Source organism: Tamandua tetradactyla, chromosome 9 (assembly GCF_023851605.1).
Source record: "Tamandua tetradactyla isolate mTamTet1 chromosome 9, mTamTet1.pri, whole genome shotgun sequence".
Taxonomy (NCBI): Eukaryota; Metazoa; Chordata; class Mammalia; order Pilosa; family Myrmecophagidae; genus Tamandua; species Tamandua tetradactyla.
In genome coordinates this window covers 31,241,759-31,260,446 of record NC_135335.1, presented here as the reverse complement: position 1 = coordinate 31,260,446, position 18,688 = coordinate 31,241,759, and the positions used below count along the sequence as shown (strand labels likewise).

Genomic DNA, 18,688 nt, shown 5'->3' with positions numbered 1-18,688 from the left:
TCCTTTGGACACAGATGCCCGGGGTGGGTCCTGACTTTTGTGCAGAAGGTGTCTGGTGGGAGCAGGAAGAAGTCAGGAGGGCATTCCAGGGCTTTCTTTCCCACCAGTCTGCAAAGTGAGGGCCTTCCAAATCTCTTCCTGCACAGGGAGATTCCTCCCATTTCCTGAGAATCGCGAAGCATTATTGACTCTGTGGAGACTTCTAAGACCCTGTCAGGCCACTGGCAAAGCCCAGGGTCATTACTGACCAGTCAAAGGGATCAGGTTTCCCCTCATAATCAGTGTGCCAGGGTTGATGAGAAAATGAATGACATTATGCTTGCCATTGGGGCCAGTCACTGAGACTAGGGAAAGAAAAAGTTGGGACAAACATCCCTCAAAAAAGTTTCCAGCTGCTGAAGGTACACAGGCCCTTCAGATTTCACCATGCAAGTGTCTGACAAAAACAGCCTTTTGCTGCCCCTGGGTGGGGTCCTAGGCACACAGGGAGCCTCAGATCATGCTCTGGTCCTAAAGAAGCTTATCTGTAGAAGGTGGTCCAGGGAAAGCAGCCAGCTGGTGGCCAAAGGGCACCTGGAGATGCCACAGCTGAGGCCAAGAGGCTGAGCAGGAGGTGGGGGAGGTGAAGAAGGGAAGGCCACTCCAAGTTATGGGGACAGCCTAGGCACATCGCTGAGTGTGCCTGCTTGCAGGAATACCTATTGTTTCTGCCTACTTCTTGTAATTGCTCCCTGATTTTCCTTGGCGGGTGGGGGAGGGAGTGGTGGTACAGTACAGTCCACCCTTGGTGCCAGGAGGAGCATATGCAAAGGGTGGCTGGCTGGTACACACATTCCTGGCTCCGGAGCTGGGGCACTTTGGTGGGAGCACTGGGAAACAGGCTCTCTCTTTCCACTGGACTTGCAGCTGGGAAGGCCGCTCATGGGCGAGCCAGTTGGAGGAGGTCACTCAGAAATAGGCAGGGCTGAGCTTGGGGGATATCGGCTAAGCCCCAGGATCCAGCCAGGTCCAAAAACAGTACCAGCTCTGGACTTCTTCAGGCTTGTGGGTCAACCAAGCTAATGTTCTGTCCCCTGCATATGAGATGTCCATAGATACATTTCTCAATTCCTACCTTAACTGTAGATAACTAGTCAGGAGCAAAGGAGGTCTCGGAAATATGTTTGGTTAAGGGTCAAAAAGCAACTCGCCCTCTCACTGATCCGTCATTCAACAAGTATCAATTGGCATGTGTGGGCCACCAACAGAAAGATCACAGCGATGGAGCCCTGTCTCTCCTGGACCTCCACTGTTAATCCACCTGCAGTTCAGAGCTCCATGTGGGGAAAAGTGAGAAGAACATGGCCCTGGGTAGGGGTAGGGGTGGGGGCTCACTCAGCTGAGAAGGTCAGGGAAGGCTTCCTAGAGGTGCTAGTTGAGCTGAGCCCACAGGAAACAGTGCATGCAGCAGGACAGAGGGAGGGAGTGTGGGAAAGGGCCAGGGTGAAGTGGCATGCTAAGGAGTCTGGGCCCAATGCTGTGGACAATGGGAATGTCATGGCAATTTCCTGAGTGTTAAGTGCCTGGCAAGCTCCCCATTGCTATTTATTCAATGTCTTCTCTGTGCCAAACTCTGGGCTGGATACTTCATAGACATGGCTTCAAACTGTTCTAAGAATCTCATGAAAAAGATGGTCCCACCACTCTCGTTCTATGCATGAGAAAACTGAAACTCAGAGAGGCAAACTGTCCTGGTCAAGGTCACATAGCTAGTAAAGAAGGTGGGATATGAACTCATGCCTGGGTGTGAGCTCATCCCACCACAGTCAGTGACTTGAGTCTACTGGGCTACTGCTGGGATGAGAAGATTAAGGGTGGCTTTCTCCAGACATTTAAACCTTTTTTCTAATGTGACTGTATGACTTTCATAATTACAGAGGACTGGTTTAAGATAAGCTGACCCATCCTAGGATAGACAGGCAGTAAACCAGACAGGCTTGCCAGGTAGACTGGTGTGATAGGCACCACCTGATGTCTGAAGAGGTGAGACCATGGTCAGGGGAGCTCCCTGGAGAAGCACGGGGGGTGACCCAACCTTTGAGACCCCAGTGAATGAATACAAGCCCCAAGAGCTCACAGGATTCTACCCTCTGCTGTTTCCCGGGTCCCTTTCAGCACAAAGAATGGGAGTTTGGCAGTTAGACAATCTTAGGGTCCAATACTAGCTCCCTGCTTCCCAGCTAGACCAACTCATGCAAGTTATCTGACTTCTTTAGAGTCTTGCTATGATCTCTATGCAGTGGAGGTCAAGCGAGATGCTGTTCTAGAGAATTTTCAGCCTTTGGGTATTGGCCGTTATTGTTAACGTTAGTTTCATCTCTCTTCCTCCTAAGGTGCAGGTCCTGTAGGGAGGAGCCAAGGGAAAGCTCAGGGGGCTGTTGGAAAGAACATCCAGGGTGGCAGGGGTGATAGCCAACCCTGAGAGAGCGCTGCCCTTCCGGGCATAGCTCTAAGTTTTCCCCATGCACTCCATCCACACATGTCCAGGGGCTTCCATCCCTCTCACCCAAATCTGCCTCTCACAGGCCAGCCAAGATGGATGCTGGGCCACATGGGTTCCAATGTTAGAATGTCACCTGCCTGTAACCTTGGGTGAGTAACTTAGCTTGCAAACAGTACCTGCCTCAGAGGGTTGTGCAAGTACTGAACAGGTACTTTATGTTGGCACATTGAAAGCAAAGCCAAGCATGCAGGCAGGGCTGGGTAAACGTCAGCTATAGCTGTAACAGGCCCTGGGAGACTGTCTCCTCCTGGCTCATGCTTTTCTTTGCTCCCAGCATGTGCAGGTTTGAAACTATTATCTACTCCAGAAAAGCCATGTTTGTTATCCTAAATCAATCTTGTAGGGGCAGACCTATCGTTCGGTGGGATCTTCTTTATTAAATTGTTTCTATGGGAATGTGACCCACCCAATTGTGGTTTCCATGGAGATGTGTCTCCACCCATTCAAGTGGGTCTAAATCTGCTTACTAGAGTCCTTTAAGAGGAAACCATTTTGGAAAAAGCTCACAGCTGACACAGACAGAGATGTTTGGAGATGCAGAAGGAAAATGGCCATGTGGAAGTTGTTTGAAACCAGAAGCCAAAGGACCAGTAGATGCCAGCCACATTCCTTCCCAGCTGACAGAGGTGTTCCAGATGCCATTGGCCTTTCTTGAGTCAAGGTATCTTTTTCTGGATTCCTTAGTTTGGACATTCTTATGGCCTTAGAACAGTAAACATGTAACTTAAAAATCCCCTTTATAAAAGCCAACCCATTTTTTTTTGGTATACTGTATGATTATCAAACTAAAACACAGCATTTGGATGGAAAGGGATTTTTCCAGGCTGACAGCCAGTGACTAAGGTTCTTTGGATACACATGTTAGATGTTTCTACGAGTGTGGCAAGTTCAGAATATACAGGTAAGAGTTTATGCCTAGAAACATTTTCTCCACATGACCATGTCTTTGGAGTCCTTGAGGTTCCAGTCACATGTTCAACTGGCCCCAGCTGGCCCAGGGATGGAATTAAGACACAAGACACCAAAGAAAGGTCCCAGCCAAGATCACTCTGTGATAAGGGCCAGGGCCTGGCTTCTTGATTTCTGGGAGTTTCTTTCAGGTATTGAACCCTGGTTGTTTGCTACATCAAGGCTTTCTGGAGAGATAGCACTTAGCCAATCACAAAAGCTCCACTTACTGCTGCCTACTGTGTCAAAACAAATAATCAGTTGACTTTGATGACTTTCTGTAGGAAGGATAAACCCATACGGAAAAGTACATTCCCCTAAAACCACCACCTGGCAAAAAATTGGTAAGTTTTAAAAATTCCTAAACAATGAGAACTATTTTCCATAGAAAAGTTTCATTCATTCAAGTGGTAAGAATTGAGGAAATTTATGTTGCTGTGTTGCTGGTCCATGTTAGGCTGGTCCCTTGTTCCTGTCAAGGCTGTTGGTTACAGATCTTTGTGAGTCTCCTGCTCTAATTATCCTGACTTTCAGCACTCCAGCAGCCACAAAAAAGTTCAGGAAGGAAAGGAGGGTTCAGGGATGAACCAGCCACCTCCCATCCCAGCCCCAGTCCCAGGCCCAGCCTCAAGGAAACTCAGCCCTCAGGGCCTCAGGGCTCAGATAGGATCTATTCAGGATTCTGCCCTCCTCAGTCTGCAGTCCAAAGATACTGAGTTCCCTTACCCTGCCCACCTGTCTCCTCTGTCTCCCCTTCTTCTGGCCCCTGGGCCACAGCCACACACCCGGACTTTGTCACAGTTGCCTGCCCACTGATCCAGCCTCTGCTGCCAGACAGAGCTTTCAGACTGGGTCTCTGTCCCACACACCAGCCACTAGTAGCTTTCACCATCTACTGAGACCAGTGGGTCTCAAAAGGGGGTGATTTTGCCCACACTCCTCTCACCTAGGGAGCATCTGGCAATGTCTGGAGACATTTTTAGTTGTTGCAATTGGGTGTGTGTAGGTGTGGGTGCTACCGGCATCTAGTGGGAAGAGGCCAGGGATACTGGTAACCATTCTATGCGGCACAGTTCAGTCCCCACAGCAGAGAATCACTCAGCCCCAAATGCCAACGGTGCAGAGGTACAGAAACCCTCTCTAGACAAAGGCCAGATGCCCTTGTGGGGAGTTGGAGGCCTCTCAGTGGGGAGGGCCCTCCTGGACTCCTTTCCTTCTCATTCCCAGAAGAGACCTCAAGGGCTACAACTGAAGGTGAACAGTGAGGAGCCTCCCTCAAAGTTGAGGGGCTCAACTTTGGTTGATTCCATATAAAACTTTGCTTGGTGGGGGGAGAGTTCCATTGCTTTAAACACACCAAGCAAAATGAGTTAATAATATGGAAAACACTGAGAACAATGCCCTGCATATTTTCATAAACAATGCCAGGTGCTAACATTATCATTTAACATTCCCAGAACATGCCTCACTCTTTATAGCCTCTGTATGTTAAGGTCCTCTGCTCCCTGTGTCCCAAAAGCCTTTCCTCTCTTTCCCTACCTGGGAAATATTCCCTCATCTTCAAGGCCAGCTCAAATTTCTCTGTACCCCTGAAAGCTTCCGCCTCGCTCTGGAGAGGAACTCTGGGTTCCCCCAATCCTGTAGGATCCCAACAACAGAGCCTGTAACATTCTGAAATCATCCCTTACCAGACTGGTGCTTTCCTGTGGAAGGGTCTGGGTTCACTTCTTTCTGTAGGTTGGAGTCAGGGGGAGGGCCACAGCTGGAGTAAAGTGAAGAGAGGGAGGGAGGGAGGGAGGGAGGACTCTATAGGCTTGGGAAAGCAGCAACTCCTCCCAGCACAAGCCCTGGCCTAGCCCTGGGGCTGTTAGCTGCCTCATGGGACCATGGAGGGAGGGCAGGCCTTCTGTGGATAGGCCCCATAGTGCAGCTCAGCGTCCCCTTTGCCAGACCAGAGGCTCAGCCCTGATTCAGAGGGCTGTGTTGGGTGCCTCTCCTTCACTCAGGTCACAGAGCCCCTGGAGTGACGCAGCAGATGGGCGTGGTGTCCTTTCTGTCCCAGATAGCAATACTGGCTATCTCTGGCACACCAACTTTCTGTCTTCATCTCATCCTCAATACCTAACTACCCCTTAGCTCTGTGAAACAGCTAAACCTCAGTCATAATGGGACAAATTCACACCACAGGCTTCCGAGATGAACCCGAGACTGCTTCAATGCTCTTACCTCCCCAAACACACAACCCAAGTCTAAACTGCAGAGAAACAGCCGATGATTCTAACTGAGTGCACTCTGGAAAACTGACCTAGACTCATCTCAAACATCAATCTCACGAAGAGCAAAGGTAAAGGAGCGTTTGGAAACTAAGAAGAGGTGGCAACTAAACACTCGGGAGATCTCTGATGGACTCTTGCAGCAGAAAGAAAGCTTTAAGACATTATGGGGACTGTTGGGGATATCTGAAAGTGGACCACATCTTAGATAAAGTATCAATGTGAGGTTTCTCAAGTGATGGCTGTCATGTGGCTATGGTGAATGTCCTTGTCCTTAGGGGACAACTGCCAACACCCCCAGGCCTAACTGTTTGGCTCAGCTCATATGAACGTACTCACATGCATGGAAAGCAAACAAAACAAATGTTCTCAACTATTTAATCCAACTAGATATAAGCGTTCACTGAACCATTCCTTCAACTTTTTTGTATGTTTGAAGTTTTTTAAGAAGTAGGGAGGGGGAACTCCTAAAGAAACCCATTTTCCATATGAGGAAACCAAGGTTCAATATGGCTAAAGTTGGAGCCAGGATTCCGGCTCAGGTCTGGCTGATTCCCAAATTCTTGTCCTTTAGAGCAGCCTGCTTCCAACATCCTGGAGTGAACAGAAAAGGCTGAGTGTGCACAGATCCCAGCCCTGCCAATGTCTTTCAGTAAAAGCCCATTTTACTCTGGCAAGGGCTTCCCTCGAGGTAGCCAGCAAACACTTCTAGTGAAATCCAAAGGACAGAGGATTGGGGTTGCCCCAGAATCTGCTCCAAACAGAGGCTACAATTGCAACTGGGTGGCTGAGTAGGGAGGGAGAACGTACTTTAAGTGAAAAAAAAAAAGAAGTTTCATTTCAAACCCCAGAGGGAACACGCAGCCTCATGGCCCTTTGTCCAAGGCCCCCTTTATGGGACAGCCCTGAGTCAGGATGATACCCACAACTCAGGGCTCCTGTGTCCCCTCCCTTTGGCACCTGATGAATTTTTACTTTTCCCTTTTGCTGGGTTTCTAGAAGTATCTCTAAGAAATACTCCTTCGATTTAAAATCGAATACACCTTCCACTGTGCCAGTACTGGGCAGAGGTCTTTGGGTCTCTTGGACCTGGATATAATGGGGCAGTCCCCTCCTCCTCTGGCCTTTGTGTTGCCAGGGAAACGGGGTGTCGGTGAACCCCAAGGCTGCTATCCAGGACAAGGGCCTGATACCGGGTCATATGCAGAAGCTGCTCCTGCTGCCGTGCAACTCTACTTTATATAGTCAAGGCTACATTTGCAAATTAAGAGACTTCAGGTAAAAATCCAGCTCTCTTGAAACACTGGACTATCTGATTGCACTGTGCCCATGCTGGTGCCTGGCTGTGACTGTGTGGGGCTGTACTTGGGTGTCTGTGTTGGACAGGGTTCTCAGGCAGTGTACAGGGTACCCAACAGGGGGAGGTAGCAGGGTTGTGGTTTCCTTAGCACTGCGCTGAGGTTTTCTGTAAACTGGCTGAATCCTCATAGCCCCTGAGGTTGGAGCTAATACCCCCACTTTACAGAGAGGCAAACTAAGGCTCCAAAGGCAGTGAATGGCTCCAGACAACACATTTTAGAACGGGCTCCAAACGGTAAAAGTAGTCCTGGCAGGCCAGGCACCAAGCTGAACTGATACATTTGGGCAGAAATTTTAACATGGACAGTTGTTACTCTTTATTCCCTTTTCTATAAAAATAAAATAAAACGAAAACCCAGCGCACTTCATTTCTTGTTTGTATGATCTGTGCTTCCTGTGGCCAAATGTGATCCTCCCTCAGCTGAGACCTACTGTGGCTGGGGCAGGAAGTGCTTCCCCTGGCCTTACGGAAGACATAGTACCCAGTCACCCAGCTGGGGTGGCACCTCCTTGCCCATCCAAGGGCAGCATGGCCACAATGCAAGACATTTCAAATGGCAAGGAACTCGCTTCATAGGAAGTCCTGGAGGCCGGGCTCTCCCCACAGCCCCTGCTGAAAAAAAAAAAAAGCTGAGGAGCTGGTGGCAGGAGGGAGCCTGGGAGCTGGGAGGTGGCTGGAGCACCTGTCTGGGTGAGGCTTGGGAGACAAGTCACCAAGGCTCCCTGTGGTGCCAGGCAGGAGATGGGCCACAGTTTCAAGCATGCTGCTGGGCCTGTCTACCTCACTTCCAAGGCTTAGCTTCCCAACCTGTAAAATGGGAAGGCACAACAAGCAAACACGTAGTCCCAACTGGTCCTTGATTCATTAATGGCGTAGGGCCTCACTGAGTAATGTTAGCCGGTTGTTTGTGATGTAAACCCTTTGGAAATAGGACAGTTATTGAGCTTGCAGATTCGAGCAATCCATGTTGGATGGCAGATGGTTGGATGGATGAGGATGGAGATAACTGGGGCCAGCACAAACCTCCAACAGAGCCATATTTCTTAAAGGTATTGACCTCAGCATGTCCTTTAGGACAATTAAAACATCCGAGGGGAGGTAACACTCCTATGTCTAATTGGTGACAAAGGCTGGGGCTCCTAGCTAGGAATCTGAGCATATGTGATTCCTCCTGCCCTTGCTCCCTGGCTCTCTTCACCTCCAAGCCACTTTTCACCTACCTTTAGCCAGAGTAACCTTCTGACCATGTTAGTCCTGGACGGATACTTCATAGTGGGCTTCCTTCCATAAGCGCTGGGCTGCCCAGGAGGCCCTCTGTGGTCTGGCCTTGTGCCCCTTCCAGCTTCTCCTGTACTTCTCAAATGTGCCGTGCACACCCCAGCTGCCTTCCTTCCTCAGGGTTGGCCTGGTAAAGTCCATGGTGGGATTCAGGATTCTCTTCACACAGTACATCCACTGGGAAGCCCTCCAGGATTCAACATGGTCTCACAATTAATGTTGACCTCAGCAGTCTTCTTTCTCACTTCTCTCCCAGTTTTCTCTTTGACCATTCTCCAATGGGATCATTTAAAAACACAAATTGAATCCAGGCAGTCTTTTTATTATAACCTGCCTCTGGTGGCTTTCCACAGCACTTGGATAAAAGTCCAAACTCCTCACCAGGCCACTAAGCCCCTCCTGGATCTGACTCCCACCCTCGTTGTTGACATGCCCTCCCTCACTCTCCTTCCCTTGCCCATGCCCCTTGGGTCCCCTCCCTACTGCAAGTTCCCATGGCCTTCAGTTACCTTGGTTCACCATGCACCATCTCTCTACTGCATGCTTAGGAGTACAGTGCAGCCAGGGGTCTTGGGAGGAGGTCAGGACACCTGGGCATGGGGCGGAGCCTGCTCCTTGAGATTCAGTTTCCATTTGTAGAATGCAGATGACAAAACTTTGTCCCAGGGTCAGCAGAAGGATTAGAGACGACAGGGTCTGACTTAGTATTGGACCCCTGGTAGCCACTTAATACACTGCACCAAGCAATCTTAGACAATGGAAATCTGATGTCACATCCTTTTTATGACCCTCTAATGGCTTCTCTCTGCATGAAGAATAAAGATGAATGCCTTCTCTGGCTTTCAACCCTTGCTAGTCACCACAGCCTAACCAAGCACTGGCTCCTGGCATTCCAGCTGTGCCCACCTCCCTTGATCCCTGAATGCAGGTCACCTCTACCTCAGGGCTTCTGCTTCAGGCTTTGCTTGGTCCCTACTCTGCCTGCCTGGTCCCTGCCCATCCCTCAGGACTACGTACAGACATCCCTTCCTAGAGATGCCTTCCTGACCCCGGACTCGGTCAGAGCTTCCCCAGCACTGATTGAAATCTGTCGAGATATGAGTGCATGGGAGATTCTCTGCCCAGTGTCCTTCCCCCATGGCCAAACTCATGTACCATGACAATGGGGGTCTGTATACGCTTTTGCTCACTGTGGCCTTTCTATAACCCAGCAGGGGGCTGACCTCTAGCAGAGGCTAAAAAATTACTGTTGAATAAATGAGGGACTGGCTGTGGACCGCCTGGGAGCAGGGACTGCATCTTATTCAGGCCTGTGTGCCAAAACTTGGTGTGGCACAGCCAGTACACTTGCAGCCCTCGTCTGAAAAGGCTGGCTGGAAGGAGGATATGACAAGCCTGGCGACAGGTGTGCTGGACAGGGGGAGGGTGGCCGCATGTCCCCTGTGAGCCGCAGCCATGCAGTGGGGCAGAGTGTGAGTAAAGGGTGCTCAGGATCAGAGCCCATCTGCCTGTCCTGTTGCGTGGCTCAGGCCAGCTGCCCAGGCGCTTGGCACCCGTTTCCCCCTCTGCACAGCACAGACATGAGAAGACAGCCTCTGTGGCTGCTGTGAGGATCACATGGGTCTGCCTGGAGTGGAGGGGGTGTCATCTTGTGCCCCTCGCAGGGCTGTTCCTGCATGTCCCACCTGCACTCCCAGGATGGCTACCAGCCTGGCAGCAGATCTTGATGGTGCTTCTTCTCTTCAGACCAATTCCACTCCCTCTGTTATCCAGCCTATGTGCCTTCAGCCTGACGTCCCTGGGGGCCTCTGAGAAGCAAGCCCCTGGAGTGACTCACTTGCCTGTGGGACCTTGAAGATGTAGAGAAAGCTGGTTCCCAGGAATCACTGCAAGGATGTGTCCTTGGCCCTCACAGGCCTGGCCAGTCAGGCTATGCCCAGACCTCACAAAAAGGCCATATTTACAGTAGCGGGAATTGCAGAACTTGGCACCCACTGCATATGACACGTCTTACACTGCATACCCTGCCTCAGCTAGTCACCTGATAAGGCCCACTGGGGCATCTGGGGGATAAGGTCACAATTTGGTGTCTGTTTTCAATCAGGAGGGAAACGTGTAATCTTTGCTTTTGACCACATGCAAAGTGCCTTCCAGGGTCAATAAATTGGACTGGTCCTGGAGGCAGAGGCCAAACTGCCTGATAGGAGGGTAGTTAATCTCACTGCAGGGCAGCTTGGAGAGACTGGCACCTCTGGGTTTCAGAACTGATCTGGCCTAGGAACTATTTGAAGGTTTTAGGTTTTCCTTGTAGCTGCTCTAAGACACTGGAAACTAATCAGAAATACCAATATAATGATTCAGTTGTCATACTCATTTATTAAATCCTATCCTTTGTTATAACTCCTCCTTCTCCTTTGATTCTTATCCCAATCTTTACGGATATTTGGGTTATGTCCATTCTAACTTTTTTCATGTTGACTAGTAGTGTTGACAGTATGGGATGGGGGATGGAAGTGATTATCTTGGAGAGACTGGCACTTTTGGGCTTCAGGACTTATCTGGCCTAGGAACTATTTGAAGGTTGTAGTTTTCTGAAAAGTAAACCTAATTCATGCAACTTTTGTAGGATCTCAGAGTCCTGGGTGTTCTTTAGGGTTAACAAGAATGATGCTGGTTGGAGTTTGGCAAGTTGTGGCAATTTGCAATATCTAGCTGAAGCTTGCATAAGAGTAGCCTCTAGAACAGCCTCTCAAATCTATTTGAACTCTCTTAGCCACTGATACTTTATTTTGTTACATTTCTTTTCTCCCTTTTTGGTCAGGTAAGCATTGTCAATCCCATGCTGCCAGGGAGACTTACACCTCTGAATATCATGTCCCACTTAGTGGGGAGGGCAATGAGTTCACTTGTAGAGTTGGGCTTAGAGAGAGAGGTCACATCTGAGCAACAAAGGAGGTCCTCTGGAAGTACCTCTTAGTGACCTTTCGTTTTAAAGGGAAGGAACTAGAAGCCCAAATGCAATGCCTCCAGGAATGGCTGTTCTGAGTGAGTCCACTGGAGCTGGGGAGTTTCTGAGGGGGCCACTCACCCCCAAGGACGAGGCTGCTGAGCCCCCATGCTGGGCCACTGCAGAAGACAGAGAGCTAAGGCATGGCCCTCATAGTACCTTGGTTCATTCATTTGTTTGTTCCTTTCCAGTCTATTCCATGGAGCTGTTTCATTTATTCATTCATGCAAACAATGTTTCCCATTCTGGAAAAAGTCATCCTCTTCGGCTTGACAAACTGGGACCACAACTGGTACCGAGGTTGGCATTGAGACCAGGGCCACTGATAGAGTCTGGCCCCTGGGGTGGACATGGACACAGGGTGGCCAAGCATCTTCCTTCAGACCCCTTCCGAGGTCAGCAGGCCAACGCTCTTCTAACATCTAGCCACTGTGCCCACTCTTCAGGCAGCTATACCCCAGCCCTTTGCATCTGCACATACCCATCCAGGGCCCATGATGGGAGGACGCCACTATTGCTCTCTCCTGCTGCACCCCAATGAGTGGAGCTGTGCTCTGCAAGGCTCACCACGAGCCCTGCTGGCAGCCCAGGGTGGGAGGAAGCTGTGGTTCAGAGTGAATCTCAGACAAAGTAGCTGAGGGCAAGGCAGGTGCTGGGTTCCAATCCCAGCTATGCTGCCTACTGTTGACATGATGTCGAAGTTTCAGTTTCCCCTTCTATAAGATGGGGATTCTTTCAGTTTGCTACAGCTGACAAAATGCAATATACCCAAAATGGATTGACTTTTACAATAGGATTTATTAATTTACAATTAGCAGTTCTTAGGCCATGAAAATGTCCAAATTAATGCATCTACAGGATGCTACCTGGACTCTTAAGAAAGGCCACTGGCATCTGGGACACATCTGTCACATGGAAAGGTACATGGCCAGCATCTGATGGTCCTTTACTCCTGGGTTCTGTTGCTTTCAGCTTCTGATTCCAGTGGCTTTCTCTCTGAATATCTGTTGGTCCTCTCTTAGCATCTCTGGGGCTATTCTTCCTCTGTGAGCTTTCTTTCTCAGGGTTTTTCTCCCTGAGTTCTCTCCAAACTTCCCTCTTTCATCCTCATAAAGACTCCAGTAAAGGAATAAGACCCACCTTGAATGGGCTGGGTCACATTTCAATTGAAGCAACCTAATCAAAAGGTCCTACCCACAATAGCACTTCACCCACAGGAATGGGTTAAAAGAATATGGCCTTTTCTGGGGTGCACACAGCTCCACACCAGCACAAGGAGAATCTGACTGCCTTGGGTTGCAGGGTGATGCCTGTGTAAGCCATAGGTAGCTTTTTGAGTGCTGGTCCTCTTCAGGCACTGTGAACAGGCATTCCTTCTGGGTTGCAAACTCAAAGGCCAAGGCTGGAAGGGGCTTTTTCCCTTTTTTTCACCTGTTTAAAGCCCATCATTGGGCTCAGTAATAATACTTTAGGTTATGAAAGGATTCCAAAATTCAACAACCCTAAGTGAAAATTCCCAAGACCCTAGCTCTCTATTCCAGGGTCTGAGTGAGGATTCTGACAGCCCCCAGACTCGATTAAGTTCCTGAACCACAGGTCAAGGCTGGAACCTGGTGCAAGGGCAGGAGCCCTGGCAATGTGGGCTCACTGAAGCCGTGAGTGCGCTGGGATGCTTCATCACTGCTGCTCTGGCTTTTCCAAGGAGACTGCCATGGCATGGCAGTCGTCAGTTCAGCTTGCCGGGAATTGGGTGGGACTTGGGGTCTGGAGTTTTCTAGTGACAAGGTGGCAGGCACTGTGGGCTACCCACATCCCCCTTGTGGAGGGAGATGTGCACCCAATCTCCCCCCCCTTCCCCCTACACTTGCCGGTTGGGGAGCACCTTGTGTGAGGTATGCCACCTACGGTAAATCTGGGCCATTACCAAGGCTCAGCTGCTTCCTATCAAGGTATACAAAACCACAGTACTGGGGCAGGTGTACCTTTTATGGGACATTGTCTTTTAAGATCAAACTGCATGCCTGTGCTCCACCTTCTTATGAAGAGTGACTAAGAAGTGACTCCCAGCTGTCCCTAGGAGCAAGCCCACTGTGGCCTCTTCCCTGATTCTCCTTTGATGTGAAGACCTCAGGGCTGGCTGGAGCGCTCGCCCAGTCCCCACCTCCCAGGGGGCCTATGCACTGGCATCAGGGTTGGGTGCTGAGCAGAGAGGGCAGGATGGAGTCCCACTGAGGTGAGTGCAGGGGGCCCCGGCCTCCACCCAGCCTGGTCAGTGATGTCTTCTGGGCACGTGGGCAGCTCCAGTGCTCGGTGGCACCTGTCTGCTCTCTGAGGACATGGGGCAGGGAGGAGCACATTTGGGCAACCAGCCCTATTCCTGTGAGGCATCCTGTGGCTTGAACTCACCCCTACAGAGCTCCCTGCCCAGTACCTGGCACATAAGAGGACTGGTGTTAAGATGCAGACAGGGGGGGGCCTCTGTCTGAGGAACAGCAACTGGGCTTGGCCCCTTCCTCCAAGTACTCTATTAGCAAAACCACCAGGCAAGTGGCTTTTCCTCTCATCTGACAAGGACTTGGACCTTCCCAAGCACTACAAAAAGAGCGATGGTACTGGAGGGAGCAGTTACGTAAACTTTGGGCTGTCCAACTGGGAGGCCCCCTGGGTACAGTCCCTCTGGCTCCACCAACCTCGAACAGTCCCTTCTGGAACCTCCAACAGTCCCTTCTGGGGAAGCAGCAGGCCTTACAGGCCATTCTCTGTGGCTCTCTAAAACACCACTGACAAGCCATGTTTCAGCTCCAACTCTTGAATCTGAGGACCAAGTATCCTTTCTAAACTTCAAGCAGGAGTTACCAACTGCTTTGGGCCAAATCAGGTTTTGATTGGCTCCAACAGTTTTATTTCTCAATCAGGAGATTTAGTACATAAAAATTAAATTAGGTAAAATGAAACTGCTGGGCCTGCCTTGCCATGGAGCAGGAGTCCTGCACCCAAGGTACCATTCCCAGAAGCCCCGGTTCCCACCATGCCCTATTACCTGCCCCTGGGCCTCTTCAACAACTGCTCAGCCAGTCAGCACACCTGCAGCCTGGGAAGCACCTGGGCCTGGGACAGTCAGGGAATGGACGGGAGCAAACAGAGGCATTTGTCCACTTCCTTTTCCCAGCCTGGCTCTTCTCGCAGAGACAGCAATGAGGCCCCACGTCACCTTTAAATCAAGCCCTCTGCAAGCCAGGGGCTGAGGCATGCCACCTGGGCTGCTCCCTGCTCCCAGCCACCCCCTCCCCACCTACAGGCCCAACACCGCCCAGCACTGACCCTTGGGCTCCTTTAGCCTTGGCACTTCCAACTTGCAGTTAGTAATGCTCTCTCCCTTGGTCCAGCATCAGGTGTCTCTGGTTTACTCCAGACTTTTTCACAATTAAGGGACTTCAAAAAGGTTAAAAGTAATTCTTTTTGGGAGGAATCAAAAGGAAAAGACAAGCAGGAGAAGCAGGCTGAGGAGTGAGGGTGGGAGGGATGGAAGGTGGTGGATGAGATGAAGGAATCTGACCAGTTATATTTAATAAAAGGCTTAAAAGCCACAAACAGGAAGCGGACCTATTAAAAAGCAAAACTGACCTAACAAAGGAATGTGAACTTGACTTGACTTAAGAAACGTCACAGCCATGTCTTCTCCCTCTACTCCCACTCCCATCATCCACGGACAGCTGGGCCCTCCCCAAAATAAGATGCCTCTTGGGTCCTGGCCTGTTCTAGGAAAATCCCAAGGTTGCCTTGACTAGAAAAGGGGAGCAGAGGGAAAGGCCAGTGCGGTCCTAAACCCCAAAAGTAGGCTGAAGGAAACAGTGGTCTTCTCCCTTCTGTCTGTGCAGCTAGTGATTGCTCTGGGGTATGGCTGGCAGCAGCTGGGACGAGGGGGTGGCCCACCTAGGTGCCCCTGCACCCAGCCAGCAGGAGGACTGCAAGAGAGACTCTTTTCGGGAAGCTCACACTGGCCTGGGCAGGCATGGGGCACCTGGCTCATGGGGACTTAGGCCTGACACTGGCCTGCTTGGCTCCTGCCCTGGGATGTTTCCAGGAGCCCAGAGAAAGGCACCGAGGGCCAAGTCTCTGGGGACCACACCCACACCCACCATGATAGGGGCCCAGTTTGGCTGAGGCAAGGACACAGAATTGCTGTGGAACAGTGGGAAGGGCTGGGATTTAAACCCTGGCTTCGTCGCTGGAGACCTTCACTATATGTGCCTCCTATAGAGTGGTAGGCCTCTACCTGTGAACTGAGGACACTGGCTTGCATTCCCAGCATTTTGGGAAGGGACAGCAGAACAATGGAAGCCAAGTGCTGCAGGGCAGAGGATCTCTGGTGACCACAGCCCTTTCTCTGGAGGAGAATCACCGTGTGTTTTAGAAAGGGTTAGAGGAGGTGAGAGTGTCCTGGATCAGGCTCCAGCCAGCTTTACCTGGTGAATAGCTGAGGGAGCTGAGATTTCTATTCCCAGTTTAGAGCCAGGAAACCACCCTGCCTTAAGGAAACTTCACCTTCGAAGCTACATGCCAGTCTCACATTGCTCACCTGATTAAAAACCTCCCAGAGGCTTTCCATCCCCTAAAGGATAAAATTCCAAGTACTGTGGCAATGTATAGTATGGTAACCTGGTAATGGTGAAATCTAGGTGTTCACTGAAATAAGTCAACCCTGCTGTATGTCTGAAATTTTTCCTAACAAAACAAATTCTCCTAATAAAATTTCCTAATTACATCATTTTCATCAAATGGAAAAAAGTCCAAAGCCTTCACTATGGCTGCTAGGCACTCTGACATGGGAGCAGGCCCCTGCACCCTCCATAATGCCTCACCTATGTCACTCCCGCCAGAGTCCTCAAACACCAAGCTCACCGTCACCACAGGACGCTTGCATTTACCATGCCATCCCTCTGCAGAATGCTCTTCCCTTGGATATTTGTGTGGCTCCCACCCTCCCATCTACTCAGCTGCAACCTCTTTGGAGTGGTCTCCCCTGACTGCCCAATTCAAAATGCATGCTCAGTAATTCTCATCCTCTTTCCCTGCCTTATTTTCTACCTAGCATATACTGCACCTGATGTGTTCTTTATTCAGTATGCTTATGGTCTGTCTCTTCCCACTGGGACATAAGCACCACATCCCAGCACTCAGCACAATGCCTGATACATAGTAGGGAAATATGCAGAATAATTGAATGAATAGAGAAGTGGCTGAATGGAGGATGGGACTAAAGAAATCCAAGAGCTGTTTCTGGTGGCTGTCTTGGTGATCAACATGCCTTGAAGTCCCACTCTGCCTGGGCACTCAGTGCACCATAGGCTAATTCTCAGGCAGTGTGTCTGTATCCCCGGGTACAGAAGGGAAACTCTGGGTAAGAGGGTTGTGTGTGGTTCACAGCCACCTCCCTGCAGCCACTCCAGGCTAAGGACTGAGCATGGGCTAAGAGATGCCAGGTGACTGAGATACAGCTCTGCCTTCAACAAAGAAGCTCCTGTTGGCTCTTTCCAGCTGAGCCCATGCTGAGATACAACCATCCTAGGGAGAGAGAACTGTGTTCCAGCCAAGGGTCTCTGGGCTTTGCCTTTAGAAAGAGGCCCAGCCAATGGCCACTGTGTAGCTGATCCTGGGAGGATGAGGCTGCCACCCTTCTCTTGGTGAGTCAGCTTCCAGAGGGCAGGTGGAGAGGCCAAGGCCACATGCCTATCAGAAGGGTGGTTTTGTCTGAGTGATGATGCTGTCTAGTGCCCTGATCACCAGAGCTCTGCGAGCAGCTGTGGTCACCGGTGGGGACCACTTGGGCTAAGGCAGGTGTATCAGCAAAGACAGGATTGGAACCCTGAACTTTCTATGTTGACCAAGGAGTGTTACCTTGGCACCCTCCACTGTCTCCTGTCCCTTGCATGGTGCCCCATGAGCAGGAGGAAGACAACTGCACTTACCAGGGATGTGGACCTTGAACTTGCCACTCTGGCCAAAGGCGCTGTCAATGACCCCCAGCTCCCCAGTGGACAGGTGCACCTTGAGCCCCACGAAGAGCTGGATATTGGTCTCCTTTTTGAACAGGGAGCGGCCGATCACACTGTAGTCATCCATTGCCTGTGCACACACACCCAGCCCCAGAGAGAGAGAGCATCAGTGCATGCTGCTAAAAAAAAAAGCCATGCGATGGGCTGAACCACCAGCTCTCCCTCTCACTGGTACTAGGGCCCACATCAGGTATTTGGCATGCATCAGTCCACTGCGCCCCCTCGAGAAATTGCCTTCCAGGTGATAAAATGCAAAAGAATGGGGTAAAAAATTTGCCATCGATGGCTACCACAGCCACAGCCGACACTTCTGGAGCATTCTCCACTGTGCACCAGTCCCCACAACAACTTGGTGAGGCTGGCACTCTTTCTCCACTTTACAGGTGAGGAAATGTAGGTCCAGTGAAGTTCTATGGTCCTTCTGAGGGCACAGAGCTCTTGGGAACAGAAGTAGGCTTTGGATCTCCCTGATAGCTGCACCTACCCCATTTCCTTTTTTTTAATTGACAAATCTTCACACACATATAGTCCATACATGGCATACTATCAATGGCTCACAATATCATTACATAGTTGTGTATTCATCACCTGACCATTTTTGGAACATTTGTAGCACTCCAGAAAAAGAAAAAGAAAAAAAGAAAAAACTCATACACACCATACTCCTTACCCTCCCTCTCACTGACCATTAGTATTTCCATCTACCCAATTTATTTTACCCCTTATCCCTCCTAATATTTATTTTTTTATCCATTTTTTTTTTACTCATCTATTCGTACCCTGGATAAAAGGAGCATCAGATGCAAGGTTTTCACAATCACACATTGTAAAACCTATATCGTTATATAATTGTCTTCAAGAATCAAAGCTACTGGAACACAGCTTAACAGTTTCTTTCCTCCAGCCACTCCAATACACCATAAACTAAAAAGGAAAATCTATATAATGCATAAGAATAACCTCCAGGATAATCTCTTGACTTTGTTTGAAATCTCTCAGCCACTGAAACTTTATTTTGTCTCATTTCTCTCTTCCCACTTTTGGTTAAAAAGGCTTTCTCAGTCCCATGATGCCAGATCCTGACACATTCCAGGAGTCTTGTCCCAAGTTGCAAGAGAAATTTACATGCCACAAGGCGGAGGGCAGTGAGTTCATCTGCTGAGTTGGTTTAGAGCGCGTGGCCACATCTGAGCAACAAAATAGGTTCTTTGGGGGTGATTCTTG

The 18,688-nt window shown here is 50.0% G+C and overlaps 1 protein-coding gene and 1 long non-coding RNA gene across 6 annotated transcripts in view; one reads left to right on the top strand and one right to left on the bottom strand.

Annotated features, from left to right (window-relative positions):
• Positions 1–18,688, bottom strand: part of EEFSEC (eukaryotic elongation factor, selenocysteine-tRNA specific) — a 348,015-nt gene that overhangs the window by 33,754 nt on the left and 295,573 nt on the right. For 4 of the 5 annotated variants that reach the window (XM_077116352.1, XM_077116354.1, XM_077116351.1 and 1 more), the window contains exon 6: positions 17,378–17,534. The exons of the other annotated variant lie outside the window; for it this stretch is intronic. In XM_077116352.1, the coding sequence (XP_076972467.1) occupies positions 17,378–17,534 (157 nt within the window). The remainder of the gene's footprint in view (positions 1–17,377; positions 17,535–18,688) is intronic. 5 annotated transcript variants of the gene reach the window in all.
• LOC143646916 (uncharacterized) lies at positions 2,985–5,998 on the top strand. Its single transcript, XR_013157742.1, has 3 exons — positions 2,985–3,203; positions 3,775–3,834; positions 5,678–5,998. It is a non-coding gene; the product is annotated as an uncharacterized LOC143646916 (long non-coding RNA).